This window comes from Lepisosteus platostomus, chromosome 3 (assembly GCF_059453375.1).
Source record: "Lepisosteus platostomus isolate fLepPlt1 chromosome 3, fLepPlt1.hap1, whole genome shotgun sequence".
Taxonomy (NCBI): domain Eukaryota; kingdom Metazoa; phylum Chordata; class Actinopteri; order Semionotiformes; family Lepisosteidae; genus Lepisosteus; species Lepisosteus platostomus.
In genome coordinates this window covers 33,508,125-33,531,234 of record NC_142613.1, presented here as the reverse complement: position 1 = coordinate 33,531,234, position 23,110 = coordinate 33,508,125, and the positions used below count along the sequence as shown (strand labels likewise).

At 36.1% G+C, this 23,110-nt stretch overlaps 1 protein-coding gene across 2 annotated transcripts; it reads left to right on the top strand.

Annotated features, from left to right (window-relative positions):
* Window positions 1-889: 889 nt before the first annotated feature.
* Window positions 890-23,086, top strand: tmem181 (transmembrane protein 181). 2 transcript variants are annotated; one of them, XM_088625345.1, is made up of 17 exons: window positions 891-1,262; window positions 4,335-4,438; window positions 7,964-8,031; window positions 9,437-9,527; window positions 10,172-10,293; window positions 10,866-10,985; window positions 11,584-11,664; window positions 12,318-12,417; window positions 12,728-12,858; window positions 16,840-16,931; window positions 18,148-18,205; window positions 19,020-19,122; window positions 19,215-19,266; window positions 19,725-19,807; window positions 20,200-20,289; window positions 20,569-20,635; window positions 20,776-23,086. In XM_088625345.1, exons 1-17 carry the CDS (start codon window positions 1,123-1,125, stop codon window positions 20,858-20,860), a joined length of 1,587 nt encoding a protein of 528 aa, XP_088481471.1. In that variant the 5' UTR covers window positions 891-1,122; the 3' UTR covers window positions 20,861-23,086. The 2 variants fall into 2 exon arrangements, with proteins under 2 accessions (XP_088481470.1, XP_088481471.1); XM_088625344.1 differs by lacking the exons at window positions 20,569-20,635; window positions 20,776-23,086 and having other exon boundaries at window positions 890-1,262; window positions 19,725-19,796; window positions 20,189-20,289.
* The last annotated feature ends 24 nt before the right edge of the window (window positions 23,087-23,110 follow it).

Below are 23,110 nucleotides of genomic sequence, written 5' to 3'. Positions count from 1 at the left end.
GACTTCAAACACTGGTTTTTAAAAAGACTGTGCTATAATGGTAACACATTGAATACATTACTATTTATGTAGTAATGAGAGATATATGATGCATTTTTATAATAATAAACCACTAAACAGTACATCAATACAGGAAAATAACACTAGTTATCATAGATTATTTGCTAATCAATAATCTAGGCTATTTTGCCTAAGGTACTAAACAAATTTACTACACAAGGTTGAATATAAAAGTTAATTGAGAATACATTGTGTTTCACATAATAAAATGCATACTGTAAAAGCATATCCGGCCTGATTACTCGTTTATTTTGTAGAAAAACATGATTTGTCAAAGAATTATGTATATATGAAAATAAAATGTATATATTGCACTGATAATCACCTTTATACAAAGAGATTAAACTATATTACTATTATTATCCTCCCTCCTTATAAAGCTGAGACCCCATATTAATCAGATTATTAATTTAATTTGTTAAAAACGGATGAATTCTACATCTTGTATAAAGGTCTGTTTCATTGAATACATTTTCGAAGGTACGTTATCTTAAAACTCTGGATTTACTATAACAAGGTGATGGGTGGGGTTTTCTTCGGATGTGTTTTAGATTAATAATGCTCCATTACAAATATGATTTTATACAACCTCGGAGTTGGACATATTAGTTCCCTTTTTAAAAAAATGATCATACAGTATGTTTCTGGAACAGGCTCAGGTTATGTTCCTTCATTATGTTTTTTTTTCGGTTTATTTGATTTCGCTGAAACTCACATTTGAATTTGTTTTGGACGTTCTGTATGCTCAAAATATGTATCTGTAAATTAACGTTCCTCTCTGCAAGCCCTACAAACAGAGCTGTGCACGTTACTGACTCGCCTTGCCACTATCCGTGGTCCTGAAAGAGGTAGCATGTGTCATCTGCGGAAGTGGAGGGGAGAATTTCCACGCCTCCCCCTGTTTTATTCGGGTCTTTGCTCTAAGAAGAAAACAAACGGGAGGAGGCGTACTGCAGCGTTAATTTTATTACAGATCACACAAATTTGACACCGAGTGTTATAAGGTTTGTGTTATAATACACAGGGACGTTTTAAATCGCCATTTTCAGCAAATACCAGGATATGAACAGAATGGACTCCGACTACCCAAGCTTTGAAAACCCTCTATACAGCGAGCTAAAATATTTCTGCAAAAAGATACAAGAGACATATAAAGAATTAAAAGAAGACCTCACGCCATACAGAGATGATCGATATTACAGGTAAGCTGATGCTATTACTCCCTTAAATGTGGGGCACTTTGACGTTTTTCTCAGTGTTTTTGCATATTAACGTTGCGTTAGTTTTTTAATCAGTATGCGAACAAATTAATTAAATCTAATGTAAGTATTAATTGAAATGACATTATGCAGTCTATATACATTAATCAGTGCATTAATAGCGATTATCTGTCAAGCCTTTATCGCCTTGCTGTGATTTCTCCACTCGGTTATAAAGATATGTCTGTTTAAGGTCAAGAAATTAATAGAATTCGAAAAATGAATGAAACAAGTGGACTTGAGTAAAACACAATTCGTTACAATAATTTAAAATGCTGTATGTAATCATAAGCAATACAGGTAAAGTAGAATCTGTGAAAATGGTGATTTTAAGTCCAGTGCAGGTAAATATAAATAGAATGTACAGTATGTGGTAATACATTTAAGTACACTCGTCCATTGTTACAGACCTCCTTTAGGGGACTAGAGGGGGAAAGATAATTATAGATTAATCTTCACTAGCATCAAAGCAGCCATTTTGCTACACACTGGGCCTGCTGTATGTTTTGTAGTCATACACAATTTCAGTGGATTTCAGTATCCTATATACAGAAATATATATATATATAGTAAAACAAAATATTTTTGGCAATCCATTCGTTTAGGCAAATTCATTTGTTCCTCAACGGAACCAATGAACTATAATTTCATTTAAACAAGGTTAAAAAAAGACTGCTGACGCGTTGGCATAATAAATAATAATAATGTGTTGGTTGCATATTTATAACATTTAACAACAGTTCTTCCAAGTGAAAAAGAACATTGCAAAATCGAAGGAACAGAGTAATACAGACGTTAAAAAGAAACATTGTACATCTATTCATGCAGCCACCAACCATATTTTTTTTCCATTCCAGTTCCTTGGATTTTTGTTAGAAATACAATATTGCCGATTTAGAGGGAGCGTTGTGCTCGAAAATAATCCCGTGGCTAAACTAAAATTAAAAATACAACTGCAATAATGTGAAAGAGAATTAAGTGTTCGTAAAATGCTATACATAATTATTTAATATCCGTGCAAGTTTGAGACATTTAAATTCTCAGTACAGGCCTTATTTATGTATTAAGATTAGGCAGCTTTTCGGATTTTTGTTTTAATGCTATTCACTGACAGGGGACAAAAGAAAACTACTTTACATTGCATTACATTGCTAACACCTCTGTAACTAGCAGTGCAGCGCTGTTCCCCTTAAGTTCCCTATGCTATGGGTCCTGCATTACTCCTCCTTCTCTTCCCGTCCCTCTTCACGTGACGGGAGTGCACGCTCCGCGCAATGACGTAGTGTCGGGCTATGATGCACCGCCTGAGATATGCGGATGTGAGCTGGCGGTGTTGGGGGCGAGTTGTAAGTAATCAGGTTTCAAGCCTGGCTTCACTAAGAAAACATGGATCTGTAAGTTGATCTTTTTCATTGAGTATTTTGAGAATCAAAACTGCGAAAGTGTGTTTTGAGCTTTGCTGCGCTTTTGCTCGTACCGTCTGGCTCTGCTTTGTTTTCGTTTGAGTGCGTTGACACACTGTAACAGAACTATATAAGCAATAGAAAATGTGCGTCAGGCAGGTATATCAGCTGTGCAGTAGTTCACACAAAGAAGGGTTGTGTTGTGTGACCGAGTGCCACACGCACCTGAATTTGTGTTTAAGAAACAGCACTCTTAGTTCTGTGTGTGCAGGCCAGCTTGTGTAACTGTATAAACTTAATGTTTTCTAATAACACGGGCAGTCATCGATTAATCGGTATCTTCGATTAGGAGTCCTCTGTCACGGCAAGGAAATGTACTTAATAGAATGTTAGTAACCCGTGGTTATTTTTTCACTATAGTACCCGTCCGTCGTTTTTGTTTTGTTTTGTTTTGTTTTGTTTTTTTGGACGAGTCGAAGTAGTTTTCTTTATTAGCCCTCTGGAAAATGATAAACAACTTTTGAAGTTACTTAACGTGATGACATCTGGAGTACTCAAGCCACATTATTTAAATCGAAAGAATTAAATCTTTGAAAAATCTGTGTTTTGTCTGCGTGATCTGTCAACGCGAATGTCTGAAATATTTCAGTTTGTGGACTCGCTGCAGTCGGACCACTGTGCGGTGATCACTTGTGTATTATGGTTATAGGATTCGCCTTTCCCACAGAAGTGACTAATTGTATGACTTTCTAATGTCTTGGTGCTTTTTAATGCAGGAATTTGTCTAAAGCATCACATAGCAGTTTTCTACTTCCAAAAGCAAAAACAGATTTGTAGTTTAATTTGTGGTAATCGTTTTCAAGCATGTGCTGCCCATTAATCTACTTAATATACATTAATTAAGGTACTATGCCTTTGCAGTATCGTGGCTCATTAGAGTTTGGACAGACCATGCTGCTTTAAAGGCAGCTGGGGAAAAAACAGTAGAAAAACACCTATAGAAATTGTAAGGAAATGAAAAATTAATTTTACAGCACGGAAATGATCAGCTGGCCTCGTCTGTTGGCTTTGTTTTTCAGTTTTCATAAAAATGATAGATGATAGATTGATAGAATGATAGATTTTGACTGTCGATTTTCAGAGGGTCTGTAAGCTTAGACGTTTCCTAAGGTAATTTGTTGTTAAAGAATGATTAATTTGGATATCTTACATTTTCTCTCATTTTAGTGAAAGTTGTGTATTCTGGGTAGGCAGGACCTAGCCCTAGTGTGACAGCAAACGTTTGAGTCTGCGACTGCGAAACATAAACCAAAGATGTCTAAGTACTAGTAGCCTGAGCTTGAAAATGTCATTTTTAATTTAAATAAATAATTTATAAAATGGATCATTAAAAGATAAATAACTGTTCTACACCACATAGCAATGAATACAGAAAGCTTGTGTTCCCTCAAACAAGACAAGCAACATTTGCTGCTTTTGTTGCTTGATTTAGTTTGCACTGTGAATTCAGACCACCAAAGGTCTTTGTTTTCTGAACTTAAGCTGCGATGGTCTGATGGTATGTCTTAACCCTAACAAACTGTCCATGTTCCCCTGCTTCTTTATTTTTCAGGTTGGCTCCCATGCGGCTGTACACGCTCTCCAAGCGTCACTTTGTTCTGGTGTTCGTCGTTTTCTTCTTGTGCTTCGGCCTCACGGTCTTCATCGGCATTGCAGGTAGGCCATGAGTGAGGGCTGCTGTCCGCTTGTTCTTTGCCAATGTTACTCAGTGGGCCTGACTGGTGTGCTTTAACCTCCCTGCTCTGCTGGGCCTTGAAGGGAAAAATCCTTTATCAGAACTCGAGCAAAACAAACACCTGGTAGCCACTGACTTAGACATTTGAGGGTGGAGCTGTGTCAGTGTGTGCTGGCTGTGAAGGAATAAGTAAAAGTTGACTCCACCCTGAGAAGAAGGAAGAAAAAACAATGCCACATTTGGAGCCGTCTTCGACTGTGAGCACAAGCTTTTAACATTTACTTGTTTCATTGAGCGGTGAGCGTTCTGGCGCACTATGGCTGCCGTTGCATCATCCAGGTGGATGCTGCACATTGGTGGTGGTGGAGGGGAGTCCCCATTACCTGTAAAGCGCTTTGAGTGGAGTGTCCAGAAAAGCACTATATAAGTGTAAGCAACTATTATTATTTTTATTATTATTATTATTATTTATTGACTTAGAAATGATGCGTGCTACTCTTAAATCTGTTTGAGACGTATTTCTCTTTACCAAAGCAGCATGTCACATCTGCATCCCGTGTGCTAAGCATGTAGAGTTATCTTTTTGGCAATAAAAATATTTGGCAATAAAAATACACAGTAATGCAGTTCATTACTAAAAGGATTTTTACATTTTTGTTTCCCTTGCACCTGCTTTTCAGTGTGACAGTGATTGTAATTTTATATATCAGTCCATAGCCCAGCAGGATTTATAAATTATCCTTAAATCATCTGTTTGTAGTGACTTTGAACACAAGTGTTTTGATTATTTCAATACATTAATTGGTTCAAAGAGTCAGAAATGGCTACCTGACTATTTAGTCCTTCAGACGAAATACTACCAGTAGATGGCTTTATTCCAGTATATGGCTTTATTTTGATTTCATATGACAGCAAACTACTTAATTGAAAAAATCATATGCTACAGTGGTCAAAACTAATCGTTCCAAGTGCTAGAGAGTGACCCATGTACCGCAAATCATTGGCAAAGGTGTTGTATGAGAACTGGTATTCATTTGCCTTGTTTGGGAGAGTCTGCACTTTTTGTTTGAAAATAATAGCAAAAGGAAAATCCAAACTTGAGGTTAAGGAGACCGTATTTCTTTCTGACAAATTGTAAGCAAGATGTAATTCTGCTGGGAATGTGGAAATGAGAGGATCTGGCAACATTAAGTAACTTGATATTTGCTAAGAGAAGCTAATTGAAATGTGGTGACAGATGTCAGACTATACCTGTTGTTGATTTAACAAAACCACGTTGTCTGAGTTTTCCTCTTGTTTGGATTTCTCAATACCGATAACTACAGTCAGTTTCATATGTCACTGATTGGGCGATTAGGTGTCTTGCATGAGATGTTTTGATTACAGTTACATGTTTACAGCTAAGTGGGACACCTTTTTTGCCCATCAGATCTGATTTTTGTTTTACAGTTTAAAGGACCATCTTTCTTAAGCTTAACCAAATAATTAAGATGTATTCTTTGTCCATCTTACTGTATATTAATTGCTGTGCAGTGGCTTATGTTGGCCTCATAGCTCCACGGCTGAAACGTTATGTTTTCTTTCTTCTCGTTTCAGCGTGGAATAAACCTATTACTTGTTCCTTTGCAGCCTACGCATGCTGACACAGCTACCCACCTGAACTACTCATAGCTATCTAGCCTCATAAGTACAGGTCTTACAAGTATTCAAAAAAGTACATTTAAATATGCAGAAACAAAGCTCTGTGTAATTTGTCATGGAAAAAAAACTCCACTTTGTATCTCTTAAATTGTATAACATTTAACAACATTTCATCCTGTTACACCTCAAGGGTAGTCGAAGTCTGGTTGCTAAGAAAATGTTTTTACTTTTGGAGATAATGAAAACAATTCCCCACAGGGAGCCCGAAGCAGAATTTGGTGTGTTCGACCTTGTAAACAATAGTCACACCACAGAAATATTCCTGAAATGATTCCAAAATTGAACGAATCATTAATGGACTGCTCTCCGTATTTTTGCAGCCTAGATGCTATGTGTTTCAGTTTCTGCAGAGCTGATTTCACTCCCCATTGTGTGTCTTGGAGAACTTCACTAGAGGACGTCCTGATTGCATTGCGTGCATGTAATGACTCACTAATTAGATCATGCAAAATGCTTTTCCAATTGTCCCACAGGAGACAAGCTTGAAAAGGTGGCAGATTTATGCTAGAATAAGGTCACTTTGGAACACAACTGACTATGCAGTGCTGCCAGATCACATTGTGTTCATAATTTATGTACCCTTTCTATGAAGATGCACCATTTTCCTGACTCACTGTTATGGAAAGAGTCATTTAAAGCAAAGCAAAGTGAAGGGCTTTTTCAGGTATGCGGTAGGCAGGCTGTGTGTGGCAGTGCTTGTTGACCTTTGTTAGTCTAAGGCAGGGGTAAGCTGTGATGTTGGATCAAACCCATGTGATAAAGCAAGCACCTTATCTAAATTGTACTGCTGACTCAATACTTGGGAGGAACATATTATTCACAGTCTGAGATTTGTGCTATTAATGAGTAGTGCAGGAGTGGAACAAACCTTTTTGTAAAATGATCTTAATATACATGTAGTTTTATGACCAAATAAACTCCTATAATGTTAATCCATTGAACTGTTTCAGAATAACATTACATATAGATAGACCTTTCTTCTTATCAAGTACTGTAATGCATGCTTTATTTCTTCCTGACACTGGGAACAAGTTGAAATCCACCGTCAGGCCAATGCGTATACAGTGTACATACACATGCATCATCATTGATGGAGCAGTGTGTGTTTCAGCCATGCTAAGCATCAGACAGTTGGTTCAGATCTGAAAAGATCAGCAAGAGTGATGAGGAGATGGGAGACCCCGCAGGGAAAACCAAAATTAATACTAAATGGTATTGGTGGACCACACAGGGAAAACCAGATTGACACTAAATGGTATTGGTGGACCACGCCACTGCCTTGGTGATCTGAGACAATGTGCTGTCCTTTAGATCATGTACTTCGGAGTCGTTAATCCAAGGTCCTGACTACTTGGTTATACTATACCAATTGTCCTGGCCAATTTCCTCTTTGGGTTTGCACAACATCTCCCTTAATTCAGTTTCTCGCTTTGCTACTGGATCTGCATAACAACTGCTGTGCATCGTCCTGACAGATGCTGCAGTGACTAACTGTGGCTAAATTGAATGTCCTTCATTGTGCAAAGAGCTTGGAGGTGCTTCAGAAAGTGATTATAAAAGCAATATTATTATTACAGGAGCTCTGGTTATGGTGAGCTGGTTGTTGTCTATGTGGGATAATGAAATTATTCATTAGTTTCATATGTCCTTACTGTTGTACAGTGCTGCAAGAAAGAAGGTTAGTCTTCAGTACTAGAACAGATTTTAATTCCAGTCCAAGGTAGAATCTGGCAAAAAAATACATTTACTGTAGTGTTGATCATGTAAACAATTTTTAATTTTGCTTCAATGACTTTTTTTTTCAGGACCTAAGATCATTGAGGAATCAACATATAGTGGTACCAAGATGTTGTTAGCTAACAGCTCTTTACAGGTAAAGTTATACATGTTATAAATAGTGGTCACGAAAATAGTGAATATTAAAGTAAGGCAGAGCCAAATAATCAATAAGTACATTAAATATTCATAACCCCCAAATGATAAAGATTTTGTCAAGAATATACTTGAGTGGTTGGTATAATTAGAGGTACCTGAGGTATTTGTTCCCTGGCACAGTTTAGTTAAAATAATAATAATTCAGACACACTGGGTTAAACAAATTTGTTTATTATTAATAATGACAAAATACAAACTAAACAACACACAACATAAACATATGACATACAAGTTACTCTTTTTACAAACAAGGTGTCTCAAAGGCCTACGTCCCAGCCAACCAGAAAAGGCTCAGACTGTAGCCAAGTATTCAAATCCTGTATAATGCCTAACAGGCCCAAAAATAGAGATGAACCTGCCTTCTGCACCAAACAGAATTAAATCTCTCTATATATAAATGGTGATGCTACAGAGTAAATGGGAAACCTAATTTCCTTATTCTAAAAATGCTTCTCACTAACCAGGAGAAGCAGTTTTTAACCTATGTATTCTTTATAATGGAAATCAGTTTCCTAAAAACGACAAAATGGCTCACTTAACAAGGTTCAAATACTTGAATCTGTTCTTAAAGGCTTATCAAAACAAGGATCTCCTGCTTCTACTGTCTCTTTTCTTCTCTCTTGTCCTTCCCTCTCTCTGCCCCTTCTCTTTTCTTATGTCTGGTCTTCTCTCTCTGTGTCCTCTCCTTTTTCTGTCCTTTCTCCAAATAAGCCAATTTTTATCCTCTGTTCCCCAGCTGTTGATGACTCTTAATCATTTACCCAGAATCTAAGTAGCCAAGGTAGACCTCACGATTCCTTTGATCAGTGTGTCTCACACTCAGCACAACTAAGCAAACAGACAAACAGACAAACTTTCCTTTAGCTCCTGATAACTGTAAATGTTGACACTAGCCAGGTGTTAATTGTTTTCTCTAGATTCATAAGGCACTTCAATAACCACTTTCACTATAATGCCTGATAGGTTTTTCCTGTGGTCTATACAGACATTTCTGTTTGTGTACATCTAATAAACTACCACCTGTACCATCTGTCATCTTCTATATGAATATGACTATTGACATGAAGCAGAATTCTTAAAATGTTTTAATAGGTATATATGAAAGATTGCACACAACTTACTTGAAGGTTATAGGATAATTTTTCACAACTAAAAAAGTGTAGTGTTTCTTAGTTGTCAGTAGAACCTTTTTTTATTTCTTAAAGCTTCATGTTTAGAGTGCTTTTTAATGCTTTGACCTTTTTAAATTGAACAAAATCATGTATCTGTAAGACAGCAAAATTACACCAGGTGTTCATGTGTACGCAGGTGTTTTAAACAGTGTGAATAATTTTGTCTTTCAGACGAGTCCATTCCATTTGAGTTCTCCCCCCTTGTCCACATATAACCAGCAGCTGTGGCTCACATGTCTCTTCCAGCTGGACAAAACTAATGGTGAGAGGCCTTTGCCACTCTTAGCGGACACAGGCTTACTGCAACCTCTCGGAAGGCACAGCACGATAAAGCAGTGGTTACTGACATTTCATGCAGCAGTCCCAAACTTCAAGTGCCTGCTTGTTTCTTTTAAATGAAGCTAAAGGAAATGCCTGTTACAGCCTCTTGAAACTTCATCACCTTTTGTTTTCACCTGTATGTGTTGTCATTTGTCCTAGAATAGACTTGTTACTAGAATTACCCCCTCTAATAATGGAATCATTAGACATTTAAAATAATGACTATGTCTATGAATATTTCAAACATTATGCTAAAGTTCTATTGATTTTATTTAGCTCCTATAATTTATTTGCCTCTTTTTTTAAGCTGTGCAATTAAATTAGCCAATAATTATATGCTGTTATATTGCCAGAAATATACTTTATTAAACTAAATACTAAAGATTGTTTTTAACTGTTCTGGGAATGTTTATCTCAGCCCATAGAAATCTGATCCTGATTGTTTTTTTGAGCATATGTACTTTACCACGTGAAGTTTTTTTTAATGGTAGAATCTCGAAGATCTTGAATAACGCTGAAAAGATTTCATTGCACAGATGTGTCTTTGACCTCGAAAGTTAATGCCGTTTGCTTGCTTTGTCACAGATGAGACTATTATTAAGAAGTTTGATATGAACGTGGAAATCAAGGGCGTCATGCATGATGCTAGCGTGAGGAACGTTACCAATAATGTCCATCACCGCTCCAGGTTACTCAGTTGTGGATCTGTAAGTATTACATTTATCTGATTTGAACGGTTGTTATTTCAGTTAATAATGTCAGAGTGTTGCATTGGAAATAAATGTTTTTGTTTTATATACATGCATATGTATGAGATTATGTGTTCAAGGTGTAGGGAAGTGTTAGGGAAGCCCTATCGCTTTTCTTATTTGAATAAATTCAGGAAGTAAGTGGGGTACTTTTCCTAAGATGGTCTTTAATTATATATAATATTTATAAATAAACCTCCAGGGGACCAGGGGTCTGCTGTTCTGGTACTGGACAACTGGTGTGTTAGCAGACTTTATACCAACACCTGGATGTAGTTAAGTTGGGCTAATTAAAGCAGTGATGTGTTGAGAAAGGTAGTTAATAGTCTCATTGGAATGCAAATCTGCAGACACATCAGCCTGCAAGGACCAGGAATGGAACCTTGAAAGAATGTCATGGAGAACTGAAGCTTTTAAACAAACAGATCAAATTGTATTTTTATTTCAGAGGAATCAGTCCTCACTGAGGAGATGTCTTGTGTTATGATCTGTATTTTTCAAACGGTTGTTGTCTTCTTTAATCCCAACAGAAATGCGATGAGATAATTGTACTACACCTTGGATATCTGAATTACACACAGTACCAGATAAACATCAGTTTCCATAATCTCTCTGACCTAAAATACAAAATTAAGGAGGTGAACTTCACGGTAGGAACTAAAATTGTTAAAGTAATAGGCACTTCTGTTGCATGCTTCTTTTTAAATAACATTAAGGTGTTCTATTGCAAGAAAACCTAGTTTCCTTCTAGCAAGTAGTAAAGGCTTCTAGTGAATTAAATAGTTTAAGATACAAATATTAATACTTAGAACTGCAAGTGTGGACAACTGTAAGGGTAAATGAATAAATAACCTTGTTGAGGTTGCATCTATGATTGGAACTGTTTATTATAAGAAAAAATAATAAATTGTTTTGTTTAGATCAATTATTGTTAATTGTGACATTGTATTTATCATTTATTATCCCTTTATTATGTTCTGCAGTGCAGGAACATGACATTTTCTATACAGATACATTTTATATTGAATTTGGTTCCAAGTTTATATACTGAATTGTTTTGAGCCGTCTTGAAATGTTTTAGATAAATGTACTTAAGTATGCCAGCTGTTGTTTTATCGTGGTATGCAGGCCCATTCAATTAAGTGATTATCTATTTAATCTATCCTGAGCACAGTAACTGCTCAGGACCTGTTTCATTGTTTGACACATTTGGTGCGTACCTTTATCTGAGCTGCTTTTTTTTTACAGTGGAAGATGTACAACTCATCATTTTCACAGGTTGAGATCTGGTTTCGGTTTGTGTTTGTGGTTTTGACATTCATGGTCACGGTAAGTGCACTACTCAAACTTTGCTTTGTTAGCTTGAATTGTGCTATTTTTCATCTATTGTAAGGCTTTAACAAGGTTAAATTGTTTGTGGTCAGCTTTTGTGGAGTACATCTTCAGTACATTTATACAAGATTAAAAGCTAGAGCTTTCAGGGTATATTCATGTCTTTCAATCAAGCTTTGATCTTGAATATTTATTAAGTGTGTTAATTGCTTTGTGTATGTAATGTGTGGTCACAAAGGAGACAACATAAGGTTTAAAATGTGTTGTTTAAAAAATGTATTTGTAATGGCGCAACACAGTGGAATAGTGGTTAGCATTGTTGCCTTGCAGAGCTGGGCCCTGGTTCAATTCTGGACCTGGGGTGCTACCTATGTGGAGTTTGTATGTTTGTGGGTTTCCTCTGGGTGCTCTGATTTCCTTTCACAGTTCAGCAAAGATGTACTGGTATGCTGATTGGCTTCTGGAAACTTGGCCCTCGTGTGAGTGAGTGCGTGTTTGTGTGATTGGCTCGCATCCCATCCAGGGTGTATCCTGCCTTGTGCCCAGTATTTCCTTGAATAGACTCCAGGTCACGGTGACACTGAATTGCTTAGGCAGCTATTGAAAGTGATGTACTGCTGCATGGTTAGTGGGATCCTTGTCTGTTTCAGTGCTTGTTTGCGCACTCCTTGCGGAAGTTCTCCATGAGAGACTGGGGGATAGAGCAGAAGTGGATGTCCATCCTGCTGCCTCTGCTGCTGCTCTATAACGGTGAGCCACGGTCGTCTTGTGCCACAGCTCATTATTGTTTTATTTTGGGGGTGTTTTGTTTAAAAGTTCAGAAGTCGTTCTTTATTCAGTTAACTATAACACAGTATATCTTTGGGGTTTTGTAAACAGTATTTGTTTAAAGTGACCGTATTGCGTTTCCACAGAGTTGTGAAGTTCTTCCAGAATATTTTTAACCACTAATAAAATCGACTACAATAAATTTGGTTCTGCAAAGAATGTGTACATTCTCAAGCCCTTGAATGAAAATGTTAAACCTTTTAACAGTGTTTGACTGATCATTTTGTTGTAGATCCGTTCTTCCCCCTCTCGTTCCTGGTTAACAGCTGGTTCCCAGGAATGCTGGATGACCTTTTCCAGTCCCTGTTCCTCTGCGCCTTGCTGCTCTTCTGGCTGTGTGTCTACCATGGGATCCGGGTTCAGGTACAGCTCGGAAAAAATTCCATGTCTTCACTCTATTAAGTGATGTTTGAAATGCCTGATGTTTTTTTGGGGGGATATCAGAATATCGTTTTACTTTGGACATAGCTGTCAATGGGTGCATTCCCATTGATTTTTAGTTACAATACATTAGCATTTATAGCTTGATTATGCTAAAGGTGCTTCTTGACTCCTTCATGTGTGACTGTAAGTTTCAAGTCAGCTCTCTTAGCCCAGAGTATTGATTCAGTCGAATCAAGTACTTTGGATGTGGCATAGTAAAGTAGTTTCATAGTATTGTCTATTATTGTACAGTATGTATACTGAGTGGAGTTCAAAAGCAACAATTACTGTTGGTTCTATAAGCATTTGTTGCCTTTTCATGCCTTTTTGGTATATATATGTAAAAATATTATTCTTTCAAACACTGTTGTTTAGTAAGAACTTCAATGGTTTGATGCCATTCCAATCCAATCATACAGAATCATTAAATATGTAACCTTTCTAGCTGCATAAGGCCTTCTGTATAAGCGTGGTGTTGATTGAGTCAGAGTATCATCATTTATGTTGGGAATCTCCATTTCATTCCTAGAACAAATGTTTTATGTTCATTTTGAAAAAAGAGCGCTAAAGAATTAACATACTTAATAATAATAATAATAATAATTGCCCACACTTACATAGCGCTTTTCTGGACACTCCACTCAAAGCGCTTTACAGGTAATAGGGACTCCCCTCCACCACCACCAATTACTTGTAATGTAATTTTTTCCAAATAACAACATTTTAAGCATTTTTAAAAATAATGGAGAGAGCACAGATCCATATTCATAGCTCTTTTGATGCAGTCTTTCATTTTCCATCTAGGAGATAAGAGTCATGTGTAATTGTTTTTCTAAATAGTAACTGCGAAGCAGTATTTTTATTTATAAACTTTTAAAGAGGATTTTGCTAAAATAATTTTCATAAATGCTTTCAGTGTCTGTGTCAGAGATATGCTATGTGAAACTTTTTCATTAAACAAAACAGCATACTAAAAACGGCATCATTCAACTTATTATGTGACTTATAATGACGATTGGTTGCACCAGATTCTATTTAGGTGCGTCATAGCAAAGGTGGTGAATACTTATGTGGGTTATTTTCTGTTTTATATTTATTATTAATTTAGGAGGATCTGTAGATATTTGTTTCTTTGACATTATAGAGTACCAATCAATGGCAAAAAATCCCTTTTGAAAACATTATGATTCCATATTGTCCATGGGGGGTGAATACTTGTGATATTGTACTGTATATTTTCAAGTTTCCATGCATACTCCCCATTGTATATGCAGGTTATGGTCGCTGAAAAGAAACCCACTGCATGATCACCTCACTAACCTATTTAAATTTAGCAGTTCTCTGTCCATTTTTCACACACTTTGCCAATGGATCACTAAGATCCTCTGCCCCTAAACCTGCAATTAGTTGTTAAAAAAGCAGAATTTAGCTCCCTCCATAATTATTGGACAAAATCCTAACCATTTTTGGCCTAGGTTTTGAACGGAATATTACTTTTCAGTTACAACATCATTTATCTGTCAGTAAAAAGTATCCTGGTCGAAATCAATACACTGCATTTAAACAGCTCCTGTTAAGGTCAGTAATATTTTTCTGAACACTGATTTTTTTTATTCATATTTGATGGATGGCAGTGCTGCCTTTAATACTGTTGATCATAACATGTTGCTGAACAGATTGGAGAGTGTTGTTGGGACTGGTGGTACTACTGTGCTTGGTTGGTGTTCCTCGTTGACAAATTGGTCTCTTCTAGTATCCGAAAGGGCTTTGTTCTTGGTCCATTTCTTTTTCATGTCAATATGTTACTTTTGGATCAGATTCTTCATCAGTACTGCATTTATGCAGTATTCAATTTCATGCTGAGAGCACAAGTTTGTTTCCACTTTAACTGTGAAAAATCAAGCACTCTATTTCACTCATCAAAGTGAAATCTCATCAAAGACTTCTATTCTTTTATTTTATCTTGGATAAGAACAAAGTTATGCTGTTTGGTTTTTCTTATCAGCACCACAACTGTATTACCTTTAGCTAGACTCTTGATAGTCCTGGAATCTGTCTGATGTTTAGGTCAGGAGTCTTGATGTCTTATTTGATCCCAGTATATTATTTGAAGCTCATCTTTGCAGTATTGTGAAAGGGTGTTTTTTTCTACTTTAAAACTTTGTTTCTCTTTCCGTTTTATCTCTCTCAATCTGATGTTGAGAATCTAATGCATACTGTATATGTATCTTCCCCAGGCTTGATTATTGTAAGTGCTTGCTGGTATTTCAAGATGTTTTGTCTTATTTCCTTTTTAAGAATTCAGATATGAAACTGAAATGCAAGAACATGTATCTTCTGTTTACACTTTATTGCAAGCACTCACTGTAAATTAATTAGTTTCAAATTAAAATAAAATTTTTAATTTTAATGTTTCAAGAACTTGTTTGACTATTGACCCAAAAAAAAACCTTTACACCTATATGTTGTTTGTTCTTCTAGTAGTACTCAAAACTAGGCTCTATGATTTCTGTTCTACAGCCTCAAGACTGTGGAATATTCTCCCTGAAACAGACGTTCTTACGCTAGTTTTGAATTCTATTACTTGTGGGTTCATGTGTTGTTTTCAGAACATAAGACAGTTTTCAAATTAGCAACTATTGTATTTAACTTATCTGCTTTGTTAGTTTGCAGCTTATTGATGTGAAGATCCAGTTATTTCTTGAAAGAGCCAGGTTTACCAATTTCAACAATATGGCTGAGTAGCTTGTTCCAGACCCCCACAACCCATTATGTAAAAAGTGCCTCGTAATCTCAGTTTTAAACACACTTCCCTACAGTTTACACTTGTTTCCTATGTTTGGTGTTAATCTGTTAATTTTGTAAGAGGTCCGTGGACTTTGTCAATACCTTTGAGTAGTTTGAATACGTCTACCAGGTTCCTGGATATCTGGTCGTTCTTTTCTGGACTGATACCTGAGTAATAAGATTTTTTTCTTCAATACAGTGAACAAAAGTGTACATAATATTCTTAATATTGTCAATGAGGCCTTATTAGTGCATTGTACAATTTTAACATAACATCCGTTGATTTCAATTCATAGCTTATATGTATGTATCCTAACATTCTGTTAATCTTCTCACTTGCTTCCAAGCATAACATCTTAATAAACAGCTTCTTCAAACTCAGTGTATCCCATTGATTTCTGCTTTAGACTGTGCACATTAGATGCCATCTGCCAGCTTTGCTCAGTCTTGATTTTTGTCTGTCTTCTTGAATTTCCTTTGTAGCTTCTGCAGTATCTAGTAATCCATATAAATTTGATCATATATCCAAATATGTAACTCTGGTGCTGCAGGGCTGGTGTCTCTGCACATTCTCATTCCAGCGCAGCCCTTCAGTTAACTAAATCACATTAGTGTCTTAACCGGACCAGTGTACCACTTGTGTTTATCAGCTCTTCGGGTACTGTGCCTGTAAAGAGACATAGAAAATCTGCAGGAACACCAGCCCTCCAGGACTGTAGGGTTGGATCAGCATGTTTAAATATTTGCCTAACTAAACTGGTTAAACATTTTTCCAGGTGTTAAGCTGGTGATAATATTAAGGGATTCTGCTGCTGAGCACTGTTGCTATGTGATTAAAAATATATTTAAGCTGAAACCTAGCAATGGTCCTTTCTGAGACCTGTGTGTTGTATTAAAGCTTGTATGTATTGTTGAAGAAAGGGAGAAGGACACCCTTTGGTTTGTTTATAACCTTGCAAGACTGTATAGAACAGGAAACAATGGACATTTGATGACTTTGGCCATTTTTTTATTGAGAACATGTGCTGTAAAATTAATTTCCTGTTGAAATGAACACTTCTTCAATACAGCTTTCTTTAAAAAACTAAATCTCGTAGTAATACTTATATCTATGTGTGTTTTTTTTTATTTTAGGGAGAGAGAAAATGTTTAACATTCTATATGCCCAAGCTGTTTATCGTGGGCCTCCTGTGGTTGTCTGCAGTGACACTGGGAATATGGCAAACGTGAGTCACACCTAAACTTACTCTTGTTTCTGCAAGCTACCTTATCTGCAAGAGTTTTCTAAGTGTGACAAGTTGGTGCTAACTTAATGATTGTGTTTTAAACTATGTAGTGTTCGCAAAGCAGTATTTAAAAGCAGTCTAAATTTTCTGTGCAGTTTCATGTATTTTTATACATAGTGGATTGCAGTAAATTATGGACATTGGTTCTGCTTTTATTAACATTCTGCATCTTAACCTATAATGGTTTAGAGCAATGTTGATGTATCAGTGTGCAGCACTGCCTTCCTGAGACTTGTCTGAGAGCTGTGCATTTGACTGTACTTCTCATGCTCTCAGTGGTTTAAGACTGTAGACGGATTAAAGAGCATCTCAAAGTCTCTGGAGAGAATTTTTTGTAATGGTTGCTCCTTACTGATCTTATTTAAAAATTCTCCCACATTTGACCCATATGGAAATGCTGATGCCTGATCAGCTCGACACTCAGACACTAATACCACAGAACCACAGAGCTGGAAGTTTGTTCCTCAGACATTTCCACCTGCAGGCCTCTGGAATTTTCCATTTTTCTACCATGCCTTATAGAAGAGCAATAACTGACTGGAGTAGCAGCACATCTCTCATTGTTTCCCCCACAAGTCCAGAAAGCTGAGGAGCTCCAGCCTACTTAAGCCCACCCAAGATAGCGGCATTCTGCCTCCTGTGTGCCATCGCCTGGGGAATCCTGCACATAGTTGGCTAGTGTTGTAGCTGAAGCAGGAACTGGGAATGTGTGGATTATAGGACTAAAGGGCTCTGAGGGAGAGATTTCCACATGGGTGAGCCTTTTGGGAAATCCCCTTACTACAGCTTTGAGACCCAGAAAACCTAATAAGCCAGAGAGGGGCCTTTGTTATTTGTTTCTGCCAAATGCACTACACCTGTACTGTGTTTTCCCTCCGGAATGTGGTTAATTGCCCTTTTTAATGTGTTCAACAGGAGTGGCTTTTATTGAGGTCACCTGGAGTAAATATTAGGATGCAGCTTATGTATAAACATAAAGGTCACACAAAACCTGCATCCTAATAAAATCATTGAAAATTTGGGACATTTGCTTGTTTTTACATCACTAGCTATGTAATGTCTAAAAATAAAGCGTATAACTTAGGATTGAAAAACATTTATTTGCTGCAGTGCCAGATCCAAAAAGCTATAATGTCCCTTCTTACTTGTTTTACAGAGTAAATGAGTTGCATGATCCAACTTACCAATACAAAGTAGACACAGGCAATTTCCAGGTAAGTAAGAAGTACTTTTAATAAGCAGCCTGTCTAATTTAAAAAGAAAACAACTATTTAATACTTAAGTATTAAAATGTGTGCTGTGCTACTGTAGAGTGGGACTCAGACAGGTCTTATATATTCTAAATAATTATATTTTGTCTTTATGTCTAGCTGTAGAGCCATATACATACAGGCTTAATGTTCATATTTCAAGAAGCTCATGAATTATTGGAATTAAACGCTCCCATGTTCTAGAACTTTGTTACAGTCAACTCTGATAATGTTGGTCTTATTTATTATTTATATTAATCTTATTTGTAATTTGATCGTTTTCAGATATTTGTCAGTTGTGGTCTTGCAGTTCAGGCATATTGGAAGAGATGAATCTTTGCAGTCTTTTTGATGTGATCTGTGATGTGATCAAATGGGAGATTATTATATCTGTCATTTGCTGAATAGAATTAATAGGCAGGTATCTTCCCCCTTAATGTTTTAGTGATGATGATGATTAATCAAACATCGAGTATAATTAAATTATTTCCAATTGAAAAGAATGGGTATAGATTACAAGACCTGTACAGTTCAAAGCCAGTATCTACATCCCTGTGCACTATATTTATCATGTATATGGTATCTTACCAGGAACACCTTTCAGGGTATTTTTTTAAAGTATACTGTAATTGCCTTAAATTGTAGAAATGAAAATCAATTCAGTTTCACTACTACAAATTAAAAATCTATTTACACAGTTCCATTTTAGTAAAGTATGGGATAACAAATAATTTAATGTACAATACACTTACTAAAATGTTTTTTTTTCTCATTTCAGGGAATGAAGATTTTCTTTGTGGTTGTGGCTGCCTTATATATTTTGTATCTGGTCTTTTTGATTGTGAGAGCCTGTTCCGAATTGAAAAACATGCCATACGTAGGTATGACTCTTCATCATTTATGTACTTCCTAAACTGTTTAACAGAACCCAGTGTGCATTTCTGAGTGAAACATGTGCTTAATGTTTGTCCAGATCTTCGACTGAAGTTTTTGACAGCACTGACATTTGTCATTTTGATAATAAGGTAAGTCTCGTACTCACAAGTACAGATATTGCCTTTTCCTAAATATTACCTATCCTAAGCCTTTAAAATTAAGGGGTTGTTCACTTACTGTAGTTATATCAAGAGCAATTCAAGTTGTCTTTGTCATTGATTTTGCTATGATTTTTGAAGACATGATTTGCTTACCTTCATTGGCAGCTTCTCCTATTGTTTGTCCATGTTCTACAAGAAGTAAAGCACATTTTTTTTGTATTTTGTACATTCGTACAAAAGACATTCATCTGGCAGAACTATAATTTAGCTACTGTAAGTCAAACTCCAGTTATTATGGTCTGCTAATGATCATCACAGTGTAAAAACAGTATTTATATGTGTAAAGAACTGTTGTGTTTATCTCTAGAGTGTGATGCTTTTCTGGATAAGTGGTCTGTATTTTTCTGAACATGTTCAGTTGTGGAAGCTCTCTCTTTTTTTTTCAGCATCGTAATACTCTACCTGAGGTTTGGGTCAAAGGTTCTCCAAGATAACTTTGTTGCTGAGCTGTCAACACACTATCAAAACTATATCCTTTGGCATGAAACGGCAGTAGCAGCCTGTGGTTCCCTGCTTCTTTGCTCATCCTGTACTTGTGAGAGATGTCATGTGTGGTTGACAATGCCAATCTAGATCTAGAAACTACTTTTCGTATTGACACATATTCAGACTTCCGTGTGGCTACATGGATACCTGGAGTACATTTCACATTAGGATGACTTATTTAAGCAGAAACAGACATATTGCTTTGCAAATAAAATCCACAATTCATAATTCTTGACAACAGAAGTCACACAATCCCAAAAGACATAATTTATTATATTTTAATTGCGTTAAAATATAACGCATATTATATGCGTTATATGCATGTTTATGCATGTTTCCTATGTTAAGGAAAACATTCCTTAACATAATAAATACCAGCTGAATTTTTATCCTTCTATGGCTTACTCAACTTCTACCTTTACACGTTAGCGTTTGTCTACTCCCCTTCGAAAAATGCACTGTACGGTAAGTGACAGCCTGCTTGGGCATCAGAACAAGTGTTTTTTATTCCAGTTAGTTCCTTTTTATACAGTTCTGCAATACTTTTATTACAACCCTTATGCAAATGTATCTTTTACAGTGACTGGCCTAGTAGCAAATGACAAATGTACCATTTTAGAATTTCTTTGACTCAGTTGTGATAACTTCTTGTTTTACACTGTTTACAAGTCAATGACAATAGAGGCATTTAAAACGTTAGACACAAGGTGTGCTCAATTTTAAAATGAATGCCCTTCTGTGCAGATTCCCAGCTGAAGGATAACCCTGCTTTTTCGATGCTGAATGACTCTGATGATGAAGTCATATATGGGTAAATACAGCAGTTATTTATATTTTTACGTTTACAAATTTCTCAAGTTAGTAGCCTCAGCATCAAGAAATGAGGTATACTACTTTAATTAGAATGCAGCTGACCAAAAAAGTAATTCACTTGCATTTTGTTTTGGGAAGGAGTGACTATGAAGAAATGCCTCTCCAAAATGGGCGAGCCATTAAAGCCAGCGCCAAGTACCAAGACGACACCGACAGCGACTGAGCTACATCCTTCTCTGACATGAAGCGAGGACGTTTAATTAAATAAGGGTTAAGCTTTGGTAGCGATCTAATAACACCTCAGTGTGTAAATACCGCACGTTTCACTGAATCTAATGTATATAGACATATTTAAATTGAGGAGTCAAGTGCCATTGAATGTAATTTACTACGCAGCCACACACTGAAGACCGTTGGTCAAAAGATTTTGCTACCAAACATTGACTTGAACGGCAAAAAGAAACCAGCACCAGTGGTGTAATGTGTGTTTCCCACTACTTAACAACCCCCCAAGTTATTTTCTGTATAGAAAAGCTTTTACTTGTGTTGCAGGAATAGTTTGACAAAGTAGGACAGAATGTGTGAGAATCCAACGGAACAGTGAATGAAATGGTTTTAGATGTAAAATACAAAATCAGCTTTGGCTTAAATCTGTATGTAAATGGGTGAAGAGATATTTTATTTAGTCTGTGAAACTTGTTGTAACGGTTATTGGTCTCTTGAAATGTGCCACTTCTGCTTGCTTCAGCCTGCCAGTCCCTTCACAGCTCTAAGAGGGGTTCTGTTGGTGAGAGCTCTTGTACAATACATGAAACTGTTTACAATGTTTTTTTGCATCATCATTCCATTCAGCTTTAGTATTGCACTTTGTTTTTGAGTTAAATGTTTAAAGTCTACAAGGTATATAAAAGTTTTACAAGGTGACCTATTAAAATAAGGTGTGCAACTGTTCTGCTTCGTAAGAGAATGTATTTTCTTTAATGATAATGACTTTTTTTGTTCATGGTAAATGAGGTTTTGACTCTGTTGTCTTACATCATATTCTTTGGTTGTTACTGTTATTTGTTTTTTAATATAGAAAACCCAGCGCTACTGTATAAATACAGTTGAGGAGTTGATGCTGAAACGCTAGAGGGATCAAGATGAGTTTGACTCACTGCCACATTCATGCAAAGAAAGGAGTCTTTAAAATAGAAGAATCAGTATTTAAAAAACATTAATAAAAATAAAAGGAATTTTAGTTTACCTTCTATTGGCCCCTATTTCCATTGTCAAATGAAATGCATTAAGTTTGCATTCTGAAGTTTTCAGAAAGACTAAAGACGCTTTATAACTTCAAATTTGGATAAGAAGGAGAAATTAATATGAAAGCTTTACCTCGAAATTTAATATGGTTTAATAAAAGCTAAGTGCTTTTTTAAAATGATCATCAGTGTCTTGCATCCATTTTAAAAAATATTTTAAGGCACTTTATAAACGTAGCGTTAGCTCTTTAAGTGGTGTATTGGAATCTGGTAACATGGAAATCTAAAAAGAACATTAATTGCAATGTTACACATTAGTAATCTTTGACCTCAATTAATTTATCAGTTTTTTTTTCCATATTTAATAAAGTAAAAATGAGTAAACCTTTGTGGGCAAAATACAGGAACTTCCAAACACCACAAGACATAAATGCTTTGAAAGATAAATTACACTTTACTATAAAGTCTACTTTGATCTAATTTGGTGACTTATTACAAGATGCTACTTTAATGTACAACTAATTTCCAAAAAACGTCTGAATTGTGCACTGTATAATATAGATGAATCCTAAAATCTTGATTTAAACTGTTGATCTCTACTCAATATGCATCTGTAACAGGTACTCTACACTACATAAAAAAGGAGAGTATCATCCATGTATGTCATGGATCTAATCTGTTAGGCTTTGAAGCGGATCTTAACTGTATTCAACAAAAATGGAGGAGGTTATATATTGGTTGCTTCCTTAAAATGTTAATTTGTGCCTTGCATTCAACTTACCACACAATATAAAGTAATCATATTTTACCATAAATTCCTAATAAGATGGTGCCAAACGCTTGATGTTTAAAACTACAAACGCTAATGAAAATCTTTTGTTTTGAAAATGTATGACGTTTGTTAGATATTGGTGGTTTGAATGTAGCAACACTAATATATTTTAGAAAGACTGCAGGCTAGCTCAATGTGTACCTGCATTATACCTCTAAGAAGTAGGTAAAGGTGTTCTTTTTGGGAAATGTTTTGTTCTTGGGGGGGGGGACATTCAAATAAGGAAGATGCCCTCATTGGCACTGACAAGTGTAGAATTGTTTTGAACAGCTGTCTGTAATCCATTGATAGCTCTGGAACAAATCACTGTAAATACAGTATAAACCATGCTTCTGTTTAAGATACAAATCCATTAAAAAAAAAACTTTTTAAAAACACCATTCCTCCACATTTAGTC